The sequence below is a fragment of the Pinus tabuliformis genome, chromosome 5_1 (assembly GCF_031772625.1).
Source record: "Pinus tabuliformis cultivar Carrire ecotype Pingquan chromosome 5_1, CPIR1, whole genome shotgun sequence".
NCBI classification, from domain to species: domain Eukaryota; kingdom Viridiplantae; phylum Streptophyta; class Pinopsida; order Pinales; family Pinaceae; genus Pinus; species Pinus tabuliformis.
In genome coordinates this window covers 606782731-606805695 of record NC_142305.1, presented here as the reverse complement: position 1 = coordinate 606805695, position 22965 = coordinate 606782731, and the positions used below count along the sequence as shown (strand labels likewise).

Here is a 22965-nt window from a genome sequence, read left to right as displayed (position 1 = left end):
TCTGCCTTACATATTTCACTGTTTGCTAACTATACACAGGATTTGATGATGAAAAATCCCCGCTGGTGTTCCAAAAAAGCTTGGAGAAAAAATTTGGTCAATCCCTTGTATTTGTAGCATCCACTCAAATGGAGAATAGCGGCGTGCCACAATCTGCAACTCCTGCTGATTTATTAAAAGAAGAAATCCATGTAATCAGCTGTGGTTATGAAGACAAGTCAGATTGGGGAAAAGAGGTAAAACCATAACCACCAATTTGCGAATAATAGTGCCTATATTTGGTTCTTTGGGCCTAGCATAACTGAGATTTGATTTTTTAATGGATTGGGATTTTGTATCTTGTGCAGATTGGTTGGATATATGGTTCTGTGACAGAAGATATTTTGACTCGCTTTAAAATGCACTCTCGTGGTTGGCGATCAATATACTGTATGCCTCCTCGCCCTGCATTCAAGGGATCTGCTCCAATTAATCTTTCTGATCGTCTGAACCAAGTTCTGCGATGGGCTTTGGGCTCTGTGGAAATTCTTCTTAGCAGGCATTTTCCAATTTGGTATGGTTATACTGGAAGGCTCAAATGGTTGGAGAGGTTGGCATATATAAACACCACTGTTTATCCTATCACTTCTATTCCTCTGCTTGCATATTGTACATTGCCGACAATATGTCTTCTTACTGGGAAATTCATTATTCCCGAGGTAGATTTTTAGCCTCTACTCACTATCTGGTTAAAACTGGTCTTTTAACAGACGTTGGATTGTTCTGACCCTTCTAACTTTCATTTGTTGATTTGCAGATTAGCACTCTTGCAAGTTTATGGTTCATTTCATTATTTTTATCCATTTTTGCTACTGGCATACTAGAAATGCAATGGAGCGGGGTTGGCATTGATGAATGGTGGAGGAATGAGCAGTTCTGGGTGATTGGAGGTGTGTCTGCTCATCTCTTTGCAGTCATTCAAGGATTACTAAAGGTCCTTGCTGGCGTTGACACAAACTTCACTGTTACCTCAAAAGCTTCAGATGAAGGTGGTGATTTTGCAGAGTTGTATATGATCAAATGGACTGCTCTCCTTATCCCCCCAACCACTTTGCTTATAATTAACATTGAAGGTGTGGTGGCGGGCATCTCATATGCTATCAGTACCGGTTATAGATCATGGGGTCCCCTGTTTGGGAAACTCTTTTTTGCTTTTTGGGTGATTGTTCACCTTTATCCTTTCCTCAAGGGTTTGATGGGTCGCCAAAACCGCACTCCAACTATTGTTATTGTTTGGTCAATTCTTCTGGCATCTATTTTCTCTTTGTTATGGGTTCGTATAGATCCCTTCACAACCAAGATCAAAGGACCAGACCTACAACAGTGTGGCATCAATTGCTAAGTGGCTCAAACATCCATTTGCTGGTCAACCATGTCTATTCCAAAATTAATTTGTGATTCGGAAAGGTTTCTCTGACATCGAAGATCTATACCGCTCAGAGGGCTTGAGCATTCTATTACAGCTTTTTCAGGATTTGATAATTCTCTTACCTAATTTGATGGGATGTTGTTGGCATGTAGATGCAGTGTTCTTGATATTTCTCGTCATTTGTTCTCTAGGGCATTTTTCTTGGCACTTGTGATCCTTCATTTTGGTGATAAGTCATCAAGTAAGATCCACTGAAAAGACGCTGGTAACTGATGGCATTGTGATATTGAAGACAGTTGTTTGTGTACTGTGCTGATTCTGCCGAACATGGCACAATTGCAAGCTATAGTTAAGAAATTTTGACTGTAGTGTGATTCCGTATCTGAAGATAATCTGACCTCCTGTGACAACGCCCAAGAGGGTTTGTGTAATATATTCATCATAAAAAGTGTGTAGTAGTGTAGTAGTTCTCGTAGCATTGATGGTCTGTTTTCTGTAAGATTCTTTGTAACGATATAATATTTTATTCTTAGTTTACTCTTTTGAACTATTATCTCACTACATGCAATGACACGGCTGTTACTTGTAAATAATTGATGACTTTTAACTGATGCCAATCTTACTATGTTCATATTTGTGGTTAAAGGAGCTGAAGCTCTTTCATCATGTACCCTGATGGATTCTAGATTTCTATGAAGTTATTGTTCAACGGATCTTGCTACACGGCCGGTCATGAACTTATAAAACTCCTGCCATCTTTACATTTATAATAGGAAGGAGGTTGAATTGCGTTCATTCAGAAGATGAATGTCTATACTGTGCTGGGATGTTTTGTTGGATGTCTCAGCCCCTGCTATGGAGGGACGTCTTTTTATCATAAAACTAAGCGTTTTTATCATTTTTACTAAGTGATCATTTTCGGTCTGTTAATTTTCTTATAAATCATAATTCTCTTCCTTGTTATTAGGGGAATTCTTCTGGTAAAAAATGAGTCTCCCAATAAAAAAAGTAATATCAAAATCAACTTTAAAAGAATCAGCCAGATTCAAGATGATAATGTCATTCTTCGAGGTACACATTTTGGGAGGGGAAACCAATGAGTTCCTGCAAGTGACATTTGAATAATGTCACGAAAAGAGTAGACAATACAATGAAAATTCAAATTTTTTTTTTCTCTTGATGTGTTACAAAAATGAATGCAAAGTGGATACTTGTCAGTCGCAGAATTTAATTCCACACAATGAATTCCTACGAATACAAGTTACATTTGAATAATGTCATGCAAAGAGCAGAAAATTAATGTCATGAAAAGAGCAGAAAATGCAATGAAAAAAATGAGGAGACTCGGTTTAGAACTTCAAAATTTTGTATTACTAACCAGGCCTTGGTGACGGATAAGCTGAGACTCCGATTTGAGTAGTTGGAAAGTTATGGAGTCCCTCTGCTTTTCGAATGCTAATCATGCCTTTAGTGACGTATAAACTGAGACTCTGGATTTGAGTAGTCGGAAAGTTATGAGTCCCTCTCGCAGAGAAGATACTTGAAAACCAGAACCAGAGTGAAGTGTTCCATCAGAAGTGTCACAGCTTCATGGTGACTCGGTTAGCTGATGCCTGTTTAGTGCATACGACGTTCCAAAGATCAGTGTTTAGGCATTGTTGAGGAGACACTAATGTGAGATTTCGAGTGGAATGAAATCATACTAGGTGAGTAGTAAGTACATGGTAAAATAGTTTGCAAATATAGAGTTTACAAAGGTTTCCTTCCCCTTGGAACTCAACAGAAGGTTTATTAAGATGGTCACTATCCTCGGCTTAACCTACCGAAGGGAATCCAAACAAAATGCAACTAATCCTAATCCACTGGGATTTTAGAGATAAATTATGGAGTAGATAGCCATATATGTTGATGTTAGAGATAAACTATGTACTAGATAGGCATCTATGTTAGAACTGTGGTTTGGCTTGTAATGTTGATGCTGCTAATAAGTTCTGTATTAAAAATTCAACAAACCATGTTGACTTGAACAGTCTGTGAGAGCAAAAAGTTTAAAGTTTATGTTTTCTAGTAATATAACCATGACTGTATTTTGGGAGGTGTAAGCTTTTTTTCTATTAATGTGTAGAAAATACACCAGTATTATAGTAGTAGACCACTGAATACACACGAAGAGGGTAGTAAGTTCTTCGATATAAAGTAAGTGTGAGTTTTTCTTCTATTAATGTGCAGAAGGTACACCAGTATTATAGTAGTAGACCATTGAATATGGGGTATGGGAAAATGGGTTAGCAAAGAACACGAGCACTTCGATATATATATATATATATATATATATATATATATATATATATATATATATATATATATATATATATATATAAGGTGCGAGCTTTGTTTATTTATGTGTATAAAATAAACCATTGAATACACATTTAGAATGTGGTGGCAATTTTTTTCTTTCTTTTTAATTAATATACGGGAAAATGGGTAGCAAAGAATATGAGCACTTGGGTTTATGGTAAATGATAATGAGAAAAGTGGTAATCAGCGCTTTTTAATCGCTTCGGTTTAATAAATATATATATTTTAAATAAATTTTTATATTTAATTATTTTTGGGTTTTATTTATTTTAGAATTATAATTAAAAATAATATGGATTTTTTTTAGTGATCATGGGAATTGGTAATTGGGCTGGTTTTGTACTCGTTTGATATGGGGTTGAATCTCACTGCTACCACTATAACTTTTAAGTCTCTAGGTTGCTCCTTCTGCGAGTTAGTTAAGGGGATTTGAACTCCAATAACTTTGATCATAACACTCTGATTTATATCGGGTTGCAAGTAGAGCTGTTACTGAGGATTCATTGAAATTTAAAATAAAATAAAATTTATAAATTTACCTCGCAAAAAAAAAGGGGGTCTTTTTCCTCCTAGTCTTAACGTCTAGTTTTATAATCTTAATCTCTTTAGTTCACTTTTCAACCTACTTAGTTCAAAAAAAATTTATGATAAAAAAAAAACTCAAAATCTGTTCATCTTCTTACAGTGTTTATAATCCCTTTTGTCCTTCTTATCCGAGCAGTGGCATTAGCATCTAACTCTTTGAGAAGTTGATACTTCCAGCATTTAGTGGAGCCTTTAGGTTGTGCCATGTCGACGCACCTCCCAATCAAGGGTCCTGAGTAAAAGACTTGATATCAATGTCTTTTACCAAATGTGTGCAATGGGGTGGGAGTTACCTAAGCACACAAGTTGAGTATGTCTCTCCCTCACCGTGATTTAGGAAGAGTCACCTGCACAAACAGGATAATTAACAAAGTAAATGCATAACCAACCTACAAAGTTGCAAAGGTATAACTAAGTTTATGTCAACTTAGAACCCTTTGTGAAAAGTAAAAAATCGTAATTGTTGGGTAAGGAAAACCTGGAAAAATGGTAGATTAATTATTAACAAGTGCAGAGTAGCCGAGACCCCAATCCATCAAAAGAAAAAAGGTGTAGTTGAAAACCTAACCTCTGACAAAAAAAACAAGGCACTGAATTAACAGAGCTCCGGTGAGGGTAGCAATGAAATAATGAAGGGTTCGGGGACAAAACCACTAATTGAGTGGAGCCTTTAGGTTGTGCCATACCGACGCACCTCCCAAACGAGGGTCCTGAGTAAAATACCTGATATCAATGTCTTCTACCCAATGTGTGCAATGGGGAGGAGTTACCTGAGCACACACGTTGAATATGTCTCTCCCTCACCGTAATTCAGGGAGAGTCACCTGCACAGACAGGGTAATTAACCAAGTAAATGCATAAACTCTCAAACAAATCGCCATTAAACTCTTAAAATGTCAAACAGGGGAGTTGTGAACTTTGAATACCTGCTAAAAGAAGCAATTTATGTTGTTGAAACCCTCTATCGCCATTAAGTTTCAGAGCATCCAGCAAGGTAGAGCCACTTGCTCAGTTCATATCTCAAGAAAATTGTCATAAACCACTGAACGGTTTTGTCCAGTGAAAAGGGGATGAAACCCCAAAATACACACACACACACACACACACACATATATACGCACATTACAAAAATGTTGAGCAAATACATAACCAACCTAAAGCATTGCAAACTTCGTTCTGCAAGGTATAACTATAGTTTATGCCAACTTAGAACCGTCTGTGAAAGGTAAGCAATCGTAACTGTAGGATAAGGAAAACCTGGAAAAATGGTAGAATAATTATTAACAAGTGCAGAGTAGCCGAAAACCTAACCTCTGACAAAAAAAAAACAAGGGACTGAATTAACAGAGCTTCGATGAGGGTAGAAACGAAATAATGGAGGGTTCGGGGACAAAACAACTAATTGAGTGGAACCTTTAGGTTGTGCCTTGCTGACGCACCTCCCAAACGAGGGTCCTGAGTAAAATACCTGATATCAATGTCTTCTACCCAATGTCTGCAATGGGGTAGGAGTTACCTGAGCACACAAGCTGAATATGTCTCTCCCTCACCGTGATTCAGGAAGACTTACCTGCACAGACAGGGTAATTAACCAAGTAAATGCATAAACTCAAACAAATCGCCATTAAACTCTCAAAATGTCAAACAGGGAGGTTGTGCACTTTGAATACCTGCAAAAGGAAGCAATTCTAGTTGTTGAAACCCTCTATCGCCATGAAGTTGCAGAGTGTCCTAACACTAAAGCACACGACAGAATGAGGCACAACTCTAGTACCAGGAAAGGAATTCGTTACACAACCTACTTATGTTTGCTCATGACCGTTAGATCTAGATTGATTGATCGCATGACTAATGGGAGCCCAAATAATGAAATATTTTTTTATTATTTTTAATAATGAAATATTTTTTAATTATTTTTAATAATGAAATATTTGTTAATGATATTATTTTAAATTTAAATTTAAATAAAATTTATATTTTCATAATATATATTTTTATACATAAAAGGTTGAAATAAAAATATTTTAATTAAAATAGAAATTAAAATATTTTTTTATTACTTTTTTTTTATTAATATTTATAGATATTTTATTTAAATTTCATATTAACATTAAAATAATTATACATGTTTAATTATTTTATTATTTATATAGAATTATGAAGGAATTATATATTTTTTTTATATTAGGTTATAAAAGATATATTTCAATACAATAAATAGTTAAAAGAATTAATTAATCTACTTCTCTCTTATCAAATAATGTAAAGATAGTTAAAATAATTAATTAATCATTCTCAATAAAATATCTACTTTCCACTTCCTTAGGGTACGTGACTTGGAAATTATCTATTCGAAACACTAGTTGAAAGAGAACAGCTTTTTAGCTCTGCACAGATGGTTTATTGGTTTTAATCCGCTTCGTTGCACGCCCCAAAACAATTACATTTGGCCAAAATTGCATGGCCTGCCTCTTGAGTTGTGGACCAAAGAATCTATGGAAAAAATAGGAAATGCTATTCGGCGATTCATATACGTCAATCCTAGGTGTATTGGGGCAAAAGACAAGCGGGTGGCCTAGATTCTCATAGAAAAGGAATTCAGAGGGGGTTTTCCAGAGTCTATTGATTTAACTTGGGAGCTGTCCAAAATTCAACAACGATTAGATTACTAGGGCGTCCCATTTAGGTGTTCAAATTGTCACAAAACTGGACACCTTTTTCGTAATTGTCCTCGTCGCCCTGGCGGTAAACAGAAGAAAAGGTTCCATGCTGTAAATATTCCTGTTTCGACATATGAAAGAGAAAATTCGGCATATGAATGGCCTAACACCATGGAGGTCTATCGGGCTCCAGTCATAACCAATGACGTCCTATCCTCACCGAAAGGTCATTCCCTAGATTGATGTGCCAGTCTTCCGCAATCTCGATCTGTATCTGTGGACCCTACAAATCGTAATTCTAACTATTCTGTTGATCGACCCCATTCTTCCACTGTTTCTAAGACTCCCTCGTTGTCCTTTTTTAACCTGTCGGCCAGAGTAACGGGCTTCTCCAATATTTCTCTGCCTCGTGAATTGGAACTGGACCCTGAGATTCCCCTCCCTCCTGCATCTTCTAAGCCTCCATGTATTGATCCTGCGTCCGCCCATATTCAATACATATCTTCATCGCCCCAATCCTCTTCCTCTCACATTCCACCCATCCAAAGATTCTCGTCTCCCCCCTCACTTGGTCGCTCTTTTGATATAAATAATAAATCTCCATATATAGCTCACTCCCCTAAACCTCCATCCCTTGGACATGTACCTGACTGCAAAGGTAAGGCTCCATATATCCCTATTTCCCCTCCACTATCCCCTTGAACCTCTCCCCGTAATTCTTTTGATCAGGATAATGACCTCCTTAAAAAAGCGTCTTTAAAACTTCAACCATTAACTGTCCATCGACCCAATCGTTCCCCCTCGCCCAATATTAGCCCTAATTTGGCTAGAAACATAACTGTCCGCCACAAAGAGAAGCGTGGTAGTAGACACTTCCGGGGTAGGAAGGGAAGACAGGACTCGTCAACCGGGATCTTTCCTTAATTGACATTCATGTTATAGAAATTGCAGCTGAAGATATTCCTGATAAAAGGCCTCTTAGAGAATGTCGGCCTAATGATGTTCCCAAATGATTGACATTCTATCAATGAACATTTGGGGCCTTGGAGCTGACCCCAAATTTCTAGCCCTAAAAAATATTTTTGTCTCTTCAAAACCTAAAATGCTTCTTATACAGGAAACCATGCACGATAGCTCACAAACCATTTCTTACTTCAGGCAGATGCTACCAACATGGCATATGGTCGCTTCAAATGCTGTGGGCATGTCTGGAGGACTAGCTGTATTATGGGACCCTAAATGGATTACGGCTGCTGCTTTTCAATGTTTCGCTTGCATTCTTGTGCTGGCCCATTTTCGTGGATCTTTAGACCCCATTCACATATTGAATATTTATGCTCCATATAAAAACCGGTTCCCTTTCTGGAATTATCTTCTTTCTTCTGAACTACTTGAAATTGACTCTTTTATAATTGGTGGAGATTTTAATTACACCTTTTGTAATGAAAAAATATGGGGCAATGGCAGGAAATATGATCCGATGGGGAGATTCATTTGGGAATCTATTATACAAAATAATTTTATTGATATCTTGCCTGTTGGTCAGGGACCAACTTGGGACAATGGGCAATCCAACAATTCCTATCTGGCGAAAAGATTAGACAAATTTATCTTCCATGAAAGACTGATAAAAAGATATGGGCCTCCTACAATGAACATCATACCATCTTTCATATCTGATCACCTCCCCATTTCTTTTCAATGGAAATATGTTGGACGCAGATTTGGATATCCTTTCAAGTTCAATTGTACATGGCTTGTTGATGGTCAATTCAACAAATTTATAAATGATACATGGAAGCTATCTCCCATGCAGGAAAATGACTCTTCCCGGCAATTCCTTGACTGCCTGCAATTTCTTCAAAAGGAGGTTAAAAAATGGCAAAAAGAGAAATCGGCCTCCAATAAAGGAGCTAAAGGACATATGTAGGAAACTGGAGTACTTATCTACACTTTTTAAAAATCCCTCCATGACATCCACCATCATAAAACATATATGGGATTTAGAAAAAAGAAAACAAAAGATATTATAAGAAGAAGAGGCCTCTTGGAGGCTCAAAATTCGAGCATTATGGCTCAGAGAAGGAGATAAAAACACCAAGTTTTTTCACAGGTTTGCAAATAAGAGAAGGGAGACAAACTCTATTTGGGAGATCAAGGATGAGGAAGGAAATTCCCACTCCTCAAAGGAGGCTATTTCTAGAGAAGCTGTGAAATTTTACAAAAGGGCTTACAGTGAGGATTCTGTTTGCGATATTGAGGATATTCTATGGGGAATAGACCCGTACCCCACTATGTTTGATGAAAGTCTAAACAAAGCTCTATTTGCTAAAGTTTCAGAAGAAGAATTATTGGCAACAATGAAATCATTCTAGAAGGACAAGTGCCTCGGGCTGGATGGGTGGACCATCGATTTCTTCATCCACTTCTTTGAAATATTTAAGACAGATATCCTAAAGATGGTCAAGGAAACGAGAACACAGGGTTTCATAAGCCAAAAAATCTCCTCAACATATATCGCTCTAATTCCAAAGAAAAAGCTCTCCTCCACATTTTCAGATTATCGGCCAATCTCATTGTGTAACGTATTATACAAGGTCATATCAAAGATTATAGCTATTCGAATTAGAAACACTCTATCTCTACATCTGTCTCCAGAGAAACACGGGTTTCTTAAAGACAGAAATATCTTAGAAGCGGTGGCTCTCACCCAAGAATGCTTACACTCAATGCATAGCAGGAAAATAGAAGTTGCTCTTTTAAAAATCAGCCTTAAAAAGGCATACGACTGTGTGAACTGGGGATTTATGCGATGCCTACTAGCTAGGATTGGCCTAGATGTCAGGTGCATTAGATGGATCATGGCCTGTGTGGTGGAAGTAAATTATGCAGTCCTAATTAACGGTGTCCCAACTCCTTTCTTCAAAGCGACCAGGGGCTTACGTCAAGGTTGCTCCCTATCTCCACTCCTTTTCATTCTAGTTATGGAATCTCTGAGCCTACACATAAAGAAAGCGATCCAACAAGAGAGATACAAGCCTCCCCCCATTTGCAGGGATATATTCATGTCGCATAATCTTTTTGTTGATGATATCCTTCTGTCAGCCATACTGTACAAATCAACATGGATATGTATCTATGAAATCTTGGAGAGATTTCAAAAAGACACCGGCATGTATATCGACGATTTAAAATCTTCATTCCATGTCGCTAATGTATATGGAGATATAATCACATTTCTAATAGATCTTTTCAACATTAAAGCATTTCCTATCCTGAAGGGCTTCAAATATCTGGGATTCAATTTGAAACCTATGGGTTACAGATTGGCCGATTAGTCGTGGATTCCGGATCAGTTCTATAAGAAAATATCTACATGGGAATAAAGGGGCTTATCAATTGGAGGTCGCACCATTCTCACACAATCCCTGCTGGTACAAATCATGGTTTCTTGGGCACACCTTTTCTATATCCCTTCATCTACTATTAACAGTTTAAACAGAATGATATCTAATTTCATATGGGGAGGACAGAAGGAGAAGATAAAATATCACCTCAGCAAGCTTTCGAAGTTGACACGGCCAAAAAATATGGGAGGTTGGGCCATACTGGATTTACACTCCTTTAGAAGAGCCCTTCTATGTAAATCAATGTGGAAAGCAATTATGGGTGAATCCAACTGGAGCAAAACCATTAGAGATAAGTACATGGATGAGAAAGACATGACATATTGGTATAGATAGCGCTCCACCAACGACTCATATATATGGAGAGGTTTTAAAAGATTGGAGTTGTTCTTTAGAAAAAAAATGATTTGGAAATTCCAATCCGGATCCATTATTATCATTGGATTTGATGAATTCGCAAGTGCGGGAGAAAAGATCCATATCTCCTCTCAACTTTTGAGAAATTTACACAGCAGGGGATATTTCTTTTGGGCTAGTGCAATAAAAAAATGGGATGGTGCTATTCCAATCTGGAAAACTTCTACAGAAATTCAATTACCCGGTGCTCTGGAATCCCAATGGAATGCTATCACTATTTCACTACAATCGCGTGGATTATATCACTCGTCAAACAGGAATTGCCTCATTTGGAAAGGTCTCGGTGGTGCATTGACTGTATATGCAAAGCATATATATCTCCAAATTTTATTATCAGAATCTGATGCATGTGATCATATTTCCCCCCCAACATTTTGGAAACCTGGATGCCCTTTAAAAATCATTATTTTTGCTTGGCTGGTTTTTCATGACAGGAATCTCACTTGGGAGAATCTCTAGAAGCGCAAATGGTGTGGGCCTGCCATATGCCCCCTTTGTAGGTCAAATTCTAAGAATAATTTGCATATTTTCCTACAGTGTCCTCAATCCCAGTTGATTTGGCAGAACTTAACTGCTCACTTTGGTTTCGCCATCGTCAATGCTCCTTCTATATATGAGGCTTTCAAAGCATGGAGCAACATGTACTGCAAGTGGAGGCCCATTTCTTTGTTAACAATCTGGGCCATATGGAAATGGCGAAATCGAATTATTTTAGATTCCAAAAGGGAACCATTTTATAAAGTTTTCGAATCTATCCTTTGTTTATATGAAGCGCTAGCTCGGCCACGACATTCCAAAGTCGGACAAGGAAGGAATCAATAGCCCAACGATGCCTATGGATATCCCTGTGCTTTTTTTGACGGTGCTGCTCAGCATGACACATGTGCCTGTGGAGTTTATATAATCCCAGAAGAAGGAAAAGCTTTTGACATACATTGGAATGGAGGACCTGGAACTAACAACAAAGCAGAAATTATGGCCATGGCTGGTCTCCTTTCTATCTCTGACTTCCTTGGCCTCAAAAACCTTCATATTTTTGGAGACTCGAAAGTCATCATCGACCATGTACTGTCTAAACATATCATAAAAAATATACATCTCTCTGGCTGGTTGAATAGGCTTGAGGCTTTGTGGTGCAACAGGAAAGACTACACAATCTCCCATATTTTCAAGGATAAAAACCGGAGAGCAGATGCTTTATCAAAACAGGGGCTATCATTGCCACATGGTATATGGAGGATGCAGATTACAGTGGACAACACCTCCCACCAGATCCAAGTCTTTTCCATGCCGAGTACATATTTCTCTATTTTCTGAAGTCAAATCTGGTATGATTTTCTGTTTCCCCAACATTTGAATCATATTTTTGTCTTTTTTCCATATATAATCTTGGCTCAAGGGACTGATTTTCTGAATTCTATATGAACATATGTGCATTATGCAATATATTTCCTTAATACCTTTATGTAACAGATCTGATAGGGCTACATATATCCTTTCTCTCCATGTGGTTTGAACCACATTACATTTTTCATATCAGATGGTTTCCATATCAACATTGTTGTACATATCTGCTGGATGAATATAATACAACCATATAGCTTGTTTTTCGTGCTAAAAAAGTTGCTAAGTTGCTGAGTAGCTTTATTGATATATCTATTTTGTAGCTTTACTTTAAAATAATGAACAAAAACATGTTCACATAAACAAAAACAACTACATGGATAATGGATAACCTCTACATGACATTACTATTATTTACAAAATGGCCATATTCGAATAGACATAACTAATTATTTCAAGTATAACTCATTATGATCCACCCTAGCTTTCAACAATGTCCATTCACATGTTTCTATTTTTCTACACACTGCTATTATTTACAAAATATCCATATTCAAAATACACATAACTAATACTTTCAATTGTAACTCATTATCATCCACCCTTTCTTTCAACAATGTCCATTCACATGTCGCTATTCTTCCACAAACTATTATTATTTACAAAATATCCATTTTCAGAATACACATAACTAACTATTGCAATTGTAACTCATTATCATCCACCCTTGCTTTCAACAATGTCCATTCACATGTCCCTATTCTTCCCCACTCTATGCCTTACGGCGTTTCCTTTGCAACATAAGATGCAAATGCTAGTTTTTCCCCAATTGGTCGATATAATATATGTTGTTGTTTTTGTTTTTAGTGGAAATTATATATATATATATATATATATATATATATAGCACTTAAAGTTGAGAAGAGTTTACCTTAGGTCATTTTCTACCAAAATTTAGTGATATAAAACAAAAATATATCAACCGTGGGTTCTTAATATGTGGTTGTTTTAAGATTTAAAGCATAATATTTATAACTTTACATGAACAAATGTAAAATAGGAGTCATAATATTAATTGACCATAAATATGGAAATTTGGTAACATAATTATATGAGTAATATCATACAAGTGTGTATTGTCTATATTGTCTATGGAGTAAGAATATACACATTGATTATATGTTGTAGAAATTATGTGTAGACTTGAATCTGCTCATGTAATTTACTAAAATATTAGACTTAAATCTACTTTACTCATCTGTGAAAGTTAATTCACAATAGATAACACAAATCATAATCATGCACAAAGATTTATCACATACACAAATATTTATCTAGGGGAAAGCAACTGCTCAAAACCCCGTCCTATATGTATTGCATTAATCAAATAATATAGATGAAATACATATGTTTCTCAAGCTTGAGCACATCCTACAATTGTATAGTCTATCCCTCTGCATGACTGACTGACTTTGGCCAACACTAAGCCAATTTTCAAGCCCTCCAAGATCTTATTTCCTTGTGTTGTTCCTTGAGGAATTAGACCCCCATTAATTAGGAAATTCCTCAATTAGAATTGTGTAATCCTTCTAGGTTCATCCTCTGACTGCATGCACCACCTGTACATTTTGGAATAGTCTACAACTGATAGTACACTTCCCTTGAATATCTATCTCAACTGGGTAACTCGAGTACTCTACATGCATCAATTAATTGAATGATCACTTACTTAAGTCACACTGCACAACTTGACATTGCACTAGTTCCTGTAATAGATAGAACTCATTTAACTGACAATAACTCAATGTAAATGAAAAATATTTCTATAAATTAGAAATCAATCATGCTGAACTGAACTCAAGCTTCTCCAACTTGAATTAACTAAGCTAAGTGAGTGACAAGTGTCATGTCACCTCAGTTAACTACCTCCAAGATTTCTGCTGAAATAGAAATTCGAATTCTCTCTAGTTTGACCAAGGCAAAGTCAAACTGATATTTTATTGTTGCATTTTCAACAATCCCTCTTAGCAAGAAAGGGATTATCATTTACCCTGATTCTGCCTCTATGGAACTCAAATTTTCCTCTTAACAAAGCCTTTGTCAAAATGTTTACATCTTGATCCTCTGCAGGGATGTATTCCAACAACATAATCTTCCTCTGTGCACAATCTCGTAGATGGTGATACTGATATCTATATGCTTGGATCAGTCATGAAATACATGATTTTGAGAGAGTTTGATACAACTCTTACTATCACAATAAATCATAGTAGGATCCATCATCTGACCAAATAGTCCCATGAGAATCTTTCTCATCCAGATCGCCTCACATGTTTCTTGAATGGCAGCCATGTATTTTGCTTCTCCTGAGTTGAGTGCCACTGATCTTTGCTTCCTTTTGTACCTGGAAACTGTTACGGACCCAACACTGAAAATTCCTCCTGGTGTAATCTTCTAGTCTGAAGGAATCCTTTCCCAATCTGCATTGGTGAAGCCTTGAAGCTTCATTCGCTCTGTTTGTCTATAGCATAGTCCAAACTGGGTGGTGCCTCTGAGGTACCGAAGAACATGCTTAACTTCCTTCCAATATAGTTTGGTTGGCCTAACCATAGTTTGACTAAGATGCTTGACTACATATCACATATCTAATCATGTGTTCACAAGATACATTAGTGAACCCACAAGCTACTGATATATGGTAGCTTCCACTTCCTCACTGAAGTGGCATTCTATTTCCTCCAATTTCCTGCTAGAGGAGTCTCCATGGGTTTTCTACTCTGCATGTGGAATTTATTCAATGTCTCATTGGAATACTTTCCTTGAGAGACAAACAGTTCCCCATCTTCTTACCATACTTCCAAACCAAGAAAGTAGTGCATGAGTCCCATGTCCTTAATTTCAAATTCTCTTGTAAGGTCCTCCTTGCAAGATCTAATCAACTTCTATTCATTGTTAAAATCAAATCATGAACATATAACACAATAGTCAATAATTTACCTTATACCATAACATGATAAATGTTTGCATTTGCTTCACTTTTGGTGAAGCCCAACCCAGTGAGATAGCAGTCGATCCTGGTGTACCAAGCACGGGGTGATGAAGGGATGCAATCTTTGATAAAATAGTAGAGAAGCTCAACTTTAGTTAGTTGAAGTAGAATCATGTTTCTTTATGATTATGACAAGGATGTTCCTTGTTTTAGATCACACTTAAATATATAACTTTACACTTCAACTAATTATTACACATAACTTGTTGATTTTTTCATTCCATAATTTCTTAAAGCATATAACTAGGTAAAAGAATGAACTATCCCCAAGGGTTAGCTCAATAGGTCGAGTTTCATTGTCAAAGCACCTTACTAATAAGCTAGCGGGCAGTGATCCCTTTAGGTAGATATGCCTGGATAGTTTCCATAGATGTAACAACCACAATATCTAGTGTCCATGAACCACATTGAAAAAAAGGAAAAAGAATGAACACTTGTGTTTAATCACTTACTATTGTAATCAATTTCTTGTGGAAATTTCATTTTTGAAGAGTATGTCTAGAATTAACTTCAATAATTTTTATATACGCTACCATTGTTGTCTAAATTATCATAATGGGACTAGTTAGTCAAATAATAACCCCCATCCATTTCTCATTTTGAAACATAGTTGTTGTCGTAGGGAGATTCAAACCCTTTTATACCAAGTGTATAAAAACCAAGATAAGGATGATGCACTATATTGTGCAAATGTTGAGATTCAATTGTTTCTTTTGGTTTGATTAAGTTCCCATCCCTTTTAAACTGCAACTCGTGACTTCTAGAGGTCGAATCCCTTATTCACACTTGGGAAAGGTATCTAAATGGCCAAAACGTAGGATTAACACCAAGTGGCTTTCAAAGGATGCTAGCACTTGATGCATATAGTTGTTGGCCACTAGATAATGCCCCCATTTCCCTTCATTATAATTAACTCTATCTTACCTTCACTGGCCATCTTTAGTGGAATTCATCACTTAATATTGAGAACTTTTGGAAGGCCAAATTTCACTTTGAGTTGAAGATTGTTAAATTAATAAGACACATGTTTTCTTTCTCCACAAAAACCTACACAAACAAACAATACATAAAAAAATTTACATCATTGTTTACTAAAGTACACTTACAATCCGTTTTTTCACTACCTATGCACTGTTGAAAATGAAACAAGAAAATATTAGTTTGACTTTGCCTTGATCAAACTAGAGACAATTCAAATCTATATTTTAGTTAAATTGAGTTATTGTCAGTTAAACTAGTTCTAACTGTTAGAGGAATTAGTGGAGGGTCAAGTAGTGGGGTGTGACTTCAATTGCAATTAGTGATCATTTAGTTAACTGATCAATCAACCCAAAATAATTGATGCATGTAAAGAACTCGAGCTACCCAGTTGAGATAGAGGTTCAAGGGTAGTGTACTATTAGTTGTAGATTATTCCAAGTGTTACAGGTGGTGCATGAAGTCAGAGGATGAGTATAAAGGATTGCAAAATTCCAGTTAAGGAATTTCCTAATTAAGGGGCCTAATTCCTCAAGGAACAACACAAGGAAATAGGAGCTTGGAAGGCTTGAAAATTGGCTAAGTGTTGGCCAGAGTCAGTCAGCCAGGCAGAGGGATAGACTATACAGTTGTAGGTTGTGCTCAGGCTTGAGCAAGCATTATATTTCATCTCTATTCTTTGATTAATGCAATATATATAGGAAGGGGTTTTGAGTAGTTGTTTTCCCTTAGATAAATATATGTGTATGTGTGATAAATCTTTGTGCATGTTTATTATTTTTGTTCTCGGTCATGAATTAACTTCCACAATTGAGTAGAGTATATTTGAGTCTTATTTTTTAGTAAATTACATGAGTAGTTTCAGATCTACACAATAATTTCTACATGGTATCAAAGTAGGATTCACAATAGAGAAGATATTTCAAAGTTTTTATTGTAGGAGGATCAAATTTGCATGATCAATTATTCAAAGCTAACAGGATGGATTTATATGGACTAAGAATCGAGTATTCCCTTTAGGGAAACTCGATTTATGTTTCTTGGAAGGACCGCATGCAGGCAGTGCTGGAAGATGATGGGTTGAAGGAATTTGTTGATACTAATATCCATAAACCAACAACAAACGATACTCAGAATCTAACAGAATGGAAGAAGTGTGTAGCCAAGGCGAGGAGGATCATATTGGAGGGAGTACGAGACCATATTGTCTCAAATCTCCACGAGAAAGAGAATTTGTATGCAATGTGGCAAGCATTGACAAATTTTTTCCAAAAAAGTAGTGACCATAGGAAGCTGGCACTCAAGGACAAGCTTCAAAATATAAATATGCAGAATAGTGACACCATCTCACAGTACCTGAGTAGGTTCACACAATGTCATGATGAAATTGGTAGTGTTGTGGCTTACTGTTGTGGAAGATGATCTGGAAAGCCTAGGACTTCTAGGCCTTCTCAAGAGTCGGCACAACTACCAAGGTTTGGTGAATGGGAGGGAAAATCTATAAAATTGGGAATGCCTATGGTTTGATTTGGTACAGGAGGAGATAAAGTAGAATACTAGAGACGGGAATTCATGTAAGTGTGAGGACGAAGAAAATTGTGCCTTGGATGGAAAGGAAAAGAAGAGGAAAGGGAAGAAATCCCAATCCAAAGGAGATTCCAGTCAAGGGGGCAAGAAGAAAGACTTGTCTAAAATCAAGTGCTTTAACTGTCATGAACTTAGGCAATATGCAATGAAGTTTCCACAGAAGAAGACAAGAAAGAAGACCTCAGGAGGAGCGGCAGGTGAAGCCTTGGCTTCACAATTCGAGCTTGATTTCACTCTCATTGCATGCATGGAAAGCACAATGATGGGGAGTGTGTGGTACCTGGATAATGGTGCCTCATTCCACATTATGGGGAACAAAGAATTTTTCAGTGACTTGGAGGAGAAAGATCTCCAGATGCACATTGAGATGGGAGATGATGGAAGGTATAACACAACCAATATTGGGACAAAAAACTTTCAAAGGGAGTCAGGCTCCCCTCTCAGGCTTAAGGATGTGATGTTTGTACCAAGTTTAAAGAAGAATCTAATCTCCATTGTGGTGTTGGAAGATTGTGGTTATGATATGATATTCAGCAAAGGGAAAGCATTCCTAAGACACATTTTCATGGGACAAGTGAAGAAGATTGGGGTTCGTGTGAATAACCTTTACAAGCTAGATGTGGAAGATTGTGTTGCAATGAGCACAAAGGTAGAGAAGGTGTAGAGCTGAGATGTTGGCGAACTATGGCATAGAATACTTGGCCATTTGCATCATGAAGCTTTGAATATTATGCAACAAATTTCCACGGGCCTCCCCAAAGGAGCACTAGAGCAGCAAGATATAGGTAAAGGGTGTACCTTAGGGAAGTACATAAAATCCACTTTCCATGATCGAGACAACAAGGTGCATGTAGTCCTTAAAAGAACCCACTCTTATGTCTGTGCACCTTTATCGAAAACCTCCACTACCAAGCATATGTATTATGTTATCTTTGTAGATGATTTCTCACGGAAGTGTTGGATCTACTTCATGCAAAAAAAAGATCAGGAATTTTCCAATTTTGTTGAATTCAAAGCACTTGTTGAGAAATAAACTGGCATGAAGGTGAAGGCTCTTAGGAGCGATAATGGAAGTGAGAATGTGTTGAATGAGTTTAAAAAATCATGTGCAAAGGATGGCATTCGACGAGAGTTGACAACACCCCACAACCCACAGTGGAATGGGGTGGCGGAGAGGAAGAAAAAAAGTATTGTGGGAGAAACAAGTGTGATTTTGCATGACCAAGGCCTACCACTTCACTTGTGGTGGTGTATTTGTATAACATGAGTCCTTATTAGATTCTTGGCATGAGTACACTAAAGGAATATTTTCAAGGAAGAAGTCAGATGTGTCACACTTCAGGATTTTTGGAGCTTCAATATATTGCCATGTCTCTAAAGAATAAAGGAAGAAGCTTGAGTTGACAACTGAGTTGGGGATATTTGTGGGGTACACAGAAACGCCTCATAAATACTGTGTGTACTTTCCATCCCTCAAAATGACAGTTGTGCAAAGGGATGTGAAGTTCGATGAGGAGAAGGCAATGAGGTGTTCTCTTGAGAAGGAGCTTCAGTTGTAGCCTGATCCGGTACTTTTGGATCCAAAGGAAGAACCTTAGGAAGTTGTGGAGTAGCCACAAGCAGAGGAGAAAAGAGTGGAGACAACCACTCAAGTAGAGACATCCAGAGAAGGAAGGAAACGAACCATGGAAGATGAGAGATTAATGCATGATGCTAGAGAGAATGTGGGAGCACCCACTTCATAGCACATGCAGAGGAGGTCATTGAATCGGTACAATTGCTACATGGCTCTAATCGTTGAGATTGTAGAGACTGAGCCATCCTCATTTGAGGAAGCATTGAGAAAATTTTATAGGTTGTTTCTATGGTAGAGGAATATGATTCCATTGTCAAAAATAGTGTTTGGTAAATGGTCCCAAGACTAGCAGATAAATCTGTGGTAGGTTTGAGATGGCTTTATAAGGTAAAGAATGCAGAAGATAGAAGAATAGGAGAAGCATAAGGCCATATTTGTGGCCAAAGGATTCTCTCAAGCTGAGGGAATTGACTACGAGGAGACCTTTGCTCCTGTATCAAGGTACTCATCCATTAGATCTGCTCTTGCATTGGTTGCGCAGATGTATGTGAAGACAACACTCCTTAATGCAGTTATTGAGGAGGAGGCGTACATTGAGAAATCGAAAGGCTTGAGATGTTTGACAAAGATTCACATGTGTACATACTCAATCAATTGTTGTATGGACTCAAGCAAGCACCCTATGCATGGTACACCAGGATCGAAAAATATCTCACCAGGTTGGGTTTCACCAAAAGAAGTAGATGCAAACCTTTATCATATAATGGTAGAAGGTAAATTATTTATTATTGTGTTATATGTCAATGATTTAATTTTAACTATGATGAGAAGTTGATCAGATCTTGAATGAAGGACATGGGATTCATGCACTACTTTCTTTGTTTGGAAGTATGGAAAGGAGATGGGGAATTGTTTGTCTCTCAAGGCAAGTATGCAAATGAGAAACTGAACAAGTTCCACATAGATAGTAGCAAACCCATAAATACTCCTCTAGCAAACAATTGGAGGAAATAATATGCCACTTTAGGTGAGGAAGTGGATGTTACCATTTATCAACAACTTGTGGGTTCATTAATATATTTGGTGAACACACAACCATATATGTGTTATGCATTCAAGTAACTTAGTCAAGCTATGGTTAGGATAACAAAACTATATTGGAAGGCAACTAAGCATGTTCTTTGGTACCTCAAAGGAACCACTCAATTTGGACTATGGTACGAACAGACAGAGGGAGTGAAGCTTCAAGGCTTCACAGATGAAAATTGGGCAGGGAGTCCATCAGACCAGAAGAATACTTGAGGAAGAATTTTTAGTGTTGGGTCCACAACAATTTCTTGATACAACAGGAAGCAAAGATCAATGGCACTCAACTCAGCAAAAGCATAATACATGGTTGCCAGTCAAGAAGCATGTGAGGTGATCTGGATGAGAGAGATTCTTGTTAGGTTATTTGGTCAAATGATGGATCTTATTGTGATAATCATAGTTGTATCAAAATCTATGAAAATCATGTATTTCATGATCGATCCAAGCATATAGATCTCAGGTATCACCATCTACGGGATTGTGTGCAGAGGTAGATTATGTTGTTGGAATACATTCCTACAAAGGAACAAGATGCAAACATTTTGACAAAGGATTTGTCAAGAGGAAAATTCGAGTTCCCTAGAGACAAGATTGGGGTAACTAATAATCCATTTCTTGCTGAGAGGGAGTGTTGAAAATGTAGCAAGAAAATCATAGTTTGACTTTGCCTTGGTCAAACTAGAGAGAATTCAAATTTCTATTTCAGTTAAATTAAGTTATTGTTATTTAAAATAGTTCCAACTGTTAGAGGAACTAATAGAGGGTCAAGTAGTGGGGTGTGACTTTAGCCACAATCAGTGATTATTCAATTAAATGATCAATCAACCCAAAATAATTGATGCATGCAGAGAACTCGAATTACCTAGTTGATATAGAGGTTCAAGGGAAGTGTACTATCAATTGTAGACTATTCCAGGTTGTACATGTGGTGCATGTAGTCAAAGGATGAGCCTAAAAGATTGCACAATTCCAATTGAGGAATTTCCTAATTAATCGGGGCCTAATTCCTCAAGGAACGATGCAAGGAAATAGGAGGTTGGAAGGCTTGAAAATTGTCTAAGTGTTGGCGAGAGTCAGTCAATCAGGTAGAGGGATAGACTATATAGTTGTAGAATGTGCTCAAGCTTGAGAAATAATTGTATTTCATACATTAATAAAAACACCAACCCTAATAGTAACAACCATATGGACAATCTCTTTATCAATCTATCTAACCTCCAATTAAGTGAACACATCCTCAACTTGTTAAGAAAAGGTTTAAATTTCTCTATCACACCTCGTAAGATTCTTGTTGAAGACATTCTTTGCAATATTGAGGATGGCATTAAAGACCTTCCAGATAACATCAAGGAACAAATCAGAAAAGATTGCTCTATCACCCTTAGGAAATACAAACCCCCCAAGAGTAACATTAGCAAAAATGAATATCTAGCTCTCAAATCTTTGAACTCCAACCCCAATGTCGTGGTGTTGAAAGCAGACAAAGGAGGGGCCATTGTCATCATGAACAAAAGTGACTACAGCGCAAAAATGTTAGATCATATAAATAATAGTGGTTGCTACAAAAAACTCAATAAGAACCCATTAAAAATAATCTCCAAAAAAGTATGCAACTTAATCAAAATAAGCAAGATGCAAGACAATAAAAACCTCCTAGTTAACAATCCTTACATGCCTAGAATTTATGGTGCTCCTAAAATTCACAAGGAAGGCACCCCCTTTAGACCCATAGTAAACACTATTGGTGGGCCCACATACCATCTTGCTAAGCACCTTGCCAAGAAACTAAAACCCCTTGTGGGAAACTCTAATTCTTTTGTCAAACACTCTATCCAATTCATTAAAGAAATTAAGAACATCAAACTTGATCAAAATGACATTTTGGTAAGTTTTGATGTTACCTCTTTATATACTAATATCCATATTGATGATGCCATGGAAGTTATCTGCAAATTAACGGATCTTGACACATCAAAGCTAATTGAAATCTGCCTAAGATCCACCTTCTTCAGCTTTATGGGTGATGTTTATGAACAAACTTGTGGTGTTTCCATGGGGTCTCCTTTGTCCCCTATTATTGCCAATTTATTCATGGAAGACTTTGAAGCCAAAGCCCTCATGACTTCACCCTTGAAACCTAAATTGTGGAAAAGATATGTTGATGACATGTTTATCATATGGCCTCATGGAAGAGAAACCCTAGAAACTTTCAAGCAATACCTAAACAGTTTATCCTCTTCCATTAAATTCACCATGGAAGTTGAGGTCAACAATAGCCTCCCCTTCCTTGATATCCTCATCACCAGGGATGATGATGGCTCCATATCCCACCAGGTGTATCGTAAGAAGACTCATACCGAACAATATCTGCATGCTTCCTCTCATCATCATCCCACCCATAAACTCGGTGTCCTCAACACCTTGGCCACCAAGGCTCTGAGAATCTCTGACAAGGAACACTTAGAAAAAGAAAAAGAACATCTTATAAAGGTATTCCTAAAAAA

General features: G+C 37.2%; 1 protein-coding gene across 1 annotated transcript; it reads left to right on the top strand.

Moving 5' to 3' along the window:
• The first annotated feature begins 123 nt into the window (after positions 1–123).
• On the top strand, positions 124–1969 carry LOC149166372 (putative cellulose synthase A catalytic subunit 2 [UDP-forming]). The gene is made up of 3 exons (XM_089431328.1): positions 124–236; positions 348–698; positions 797–1969. Exons 1-3 carry the CDS (start codon positions 129–131, stop codon positions 1379–1381), a joined length of 1044 nt encoding a protein of 347 aa, XP_089287454.1. The 5' UTR covers positions 124–128; the 3' UTR covers positions 1382–1969.
• The last annotated feature ends 20996 nt before the right edge of the window (positions 1970–22965 follow it).

What these genes read in the sequence shown, in the direction of transcription:
- LOC149166372 (XM_089431328.1), top strand. Translation starts at nt 129, where the DNA reads ATGGAGAATAGCGGCGTGCCACAATCTGCAACTCCTGCTGATTTATTA. An exon ending in AGTCAGATTGGGGAAAAGAG is followed by an intron (nt 237 to 347) that starts GTAAAACCATAA and finishes TATCTTGTGCAG; the next exon opens with ATTGGTTGGATATATGGTTC. An exon ending in GGAAATTCATTATTCCCGAG is followed by an intron (nt 699 to 796) that starts GTAGATTTTTAG and finishes GTTGATTTGCAG; the next exon opens with ATTAGCACTCTTGCAAGTTT.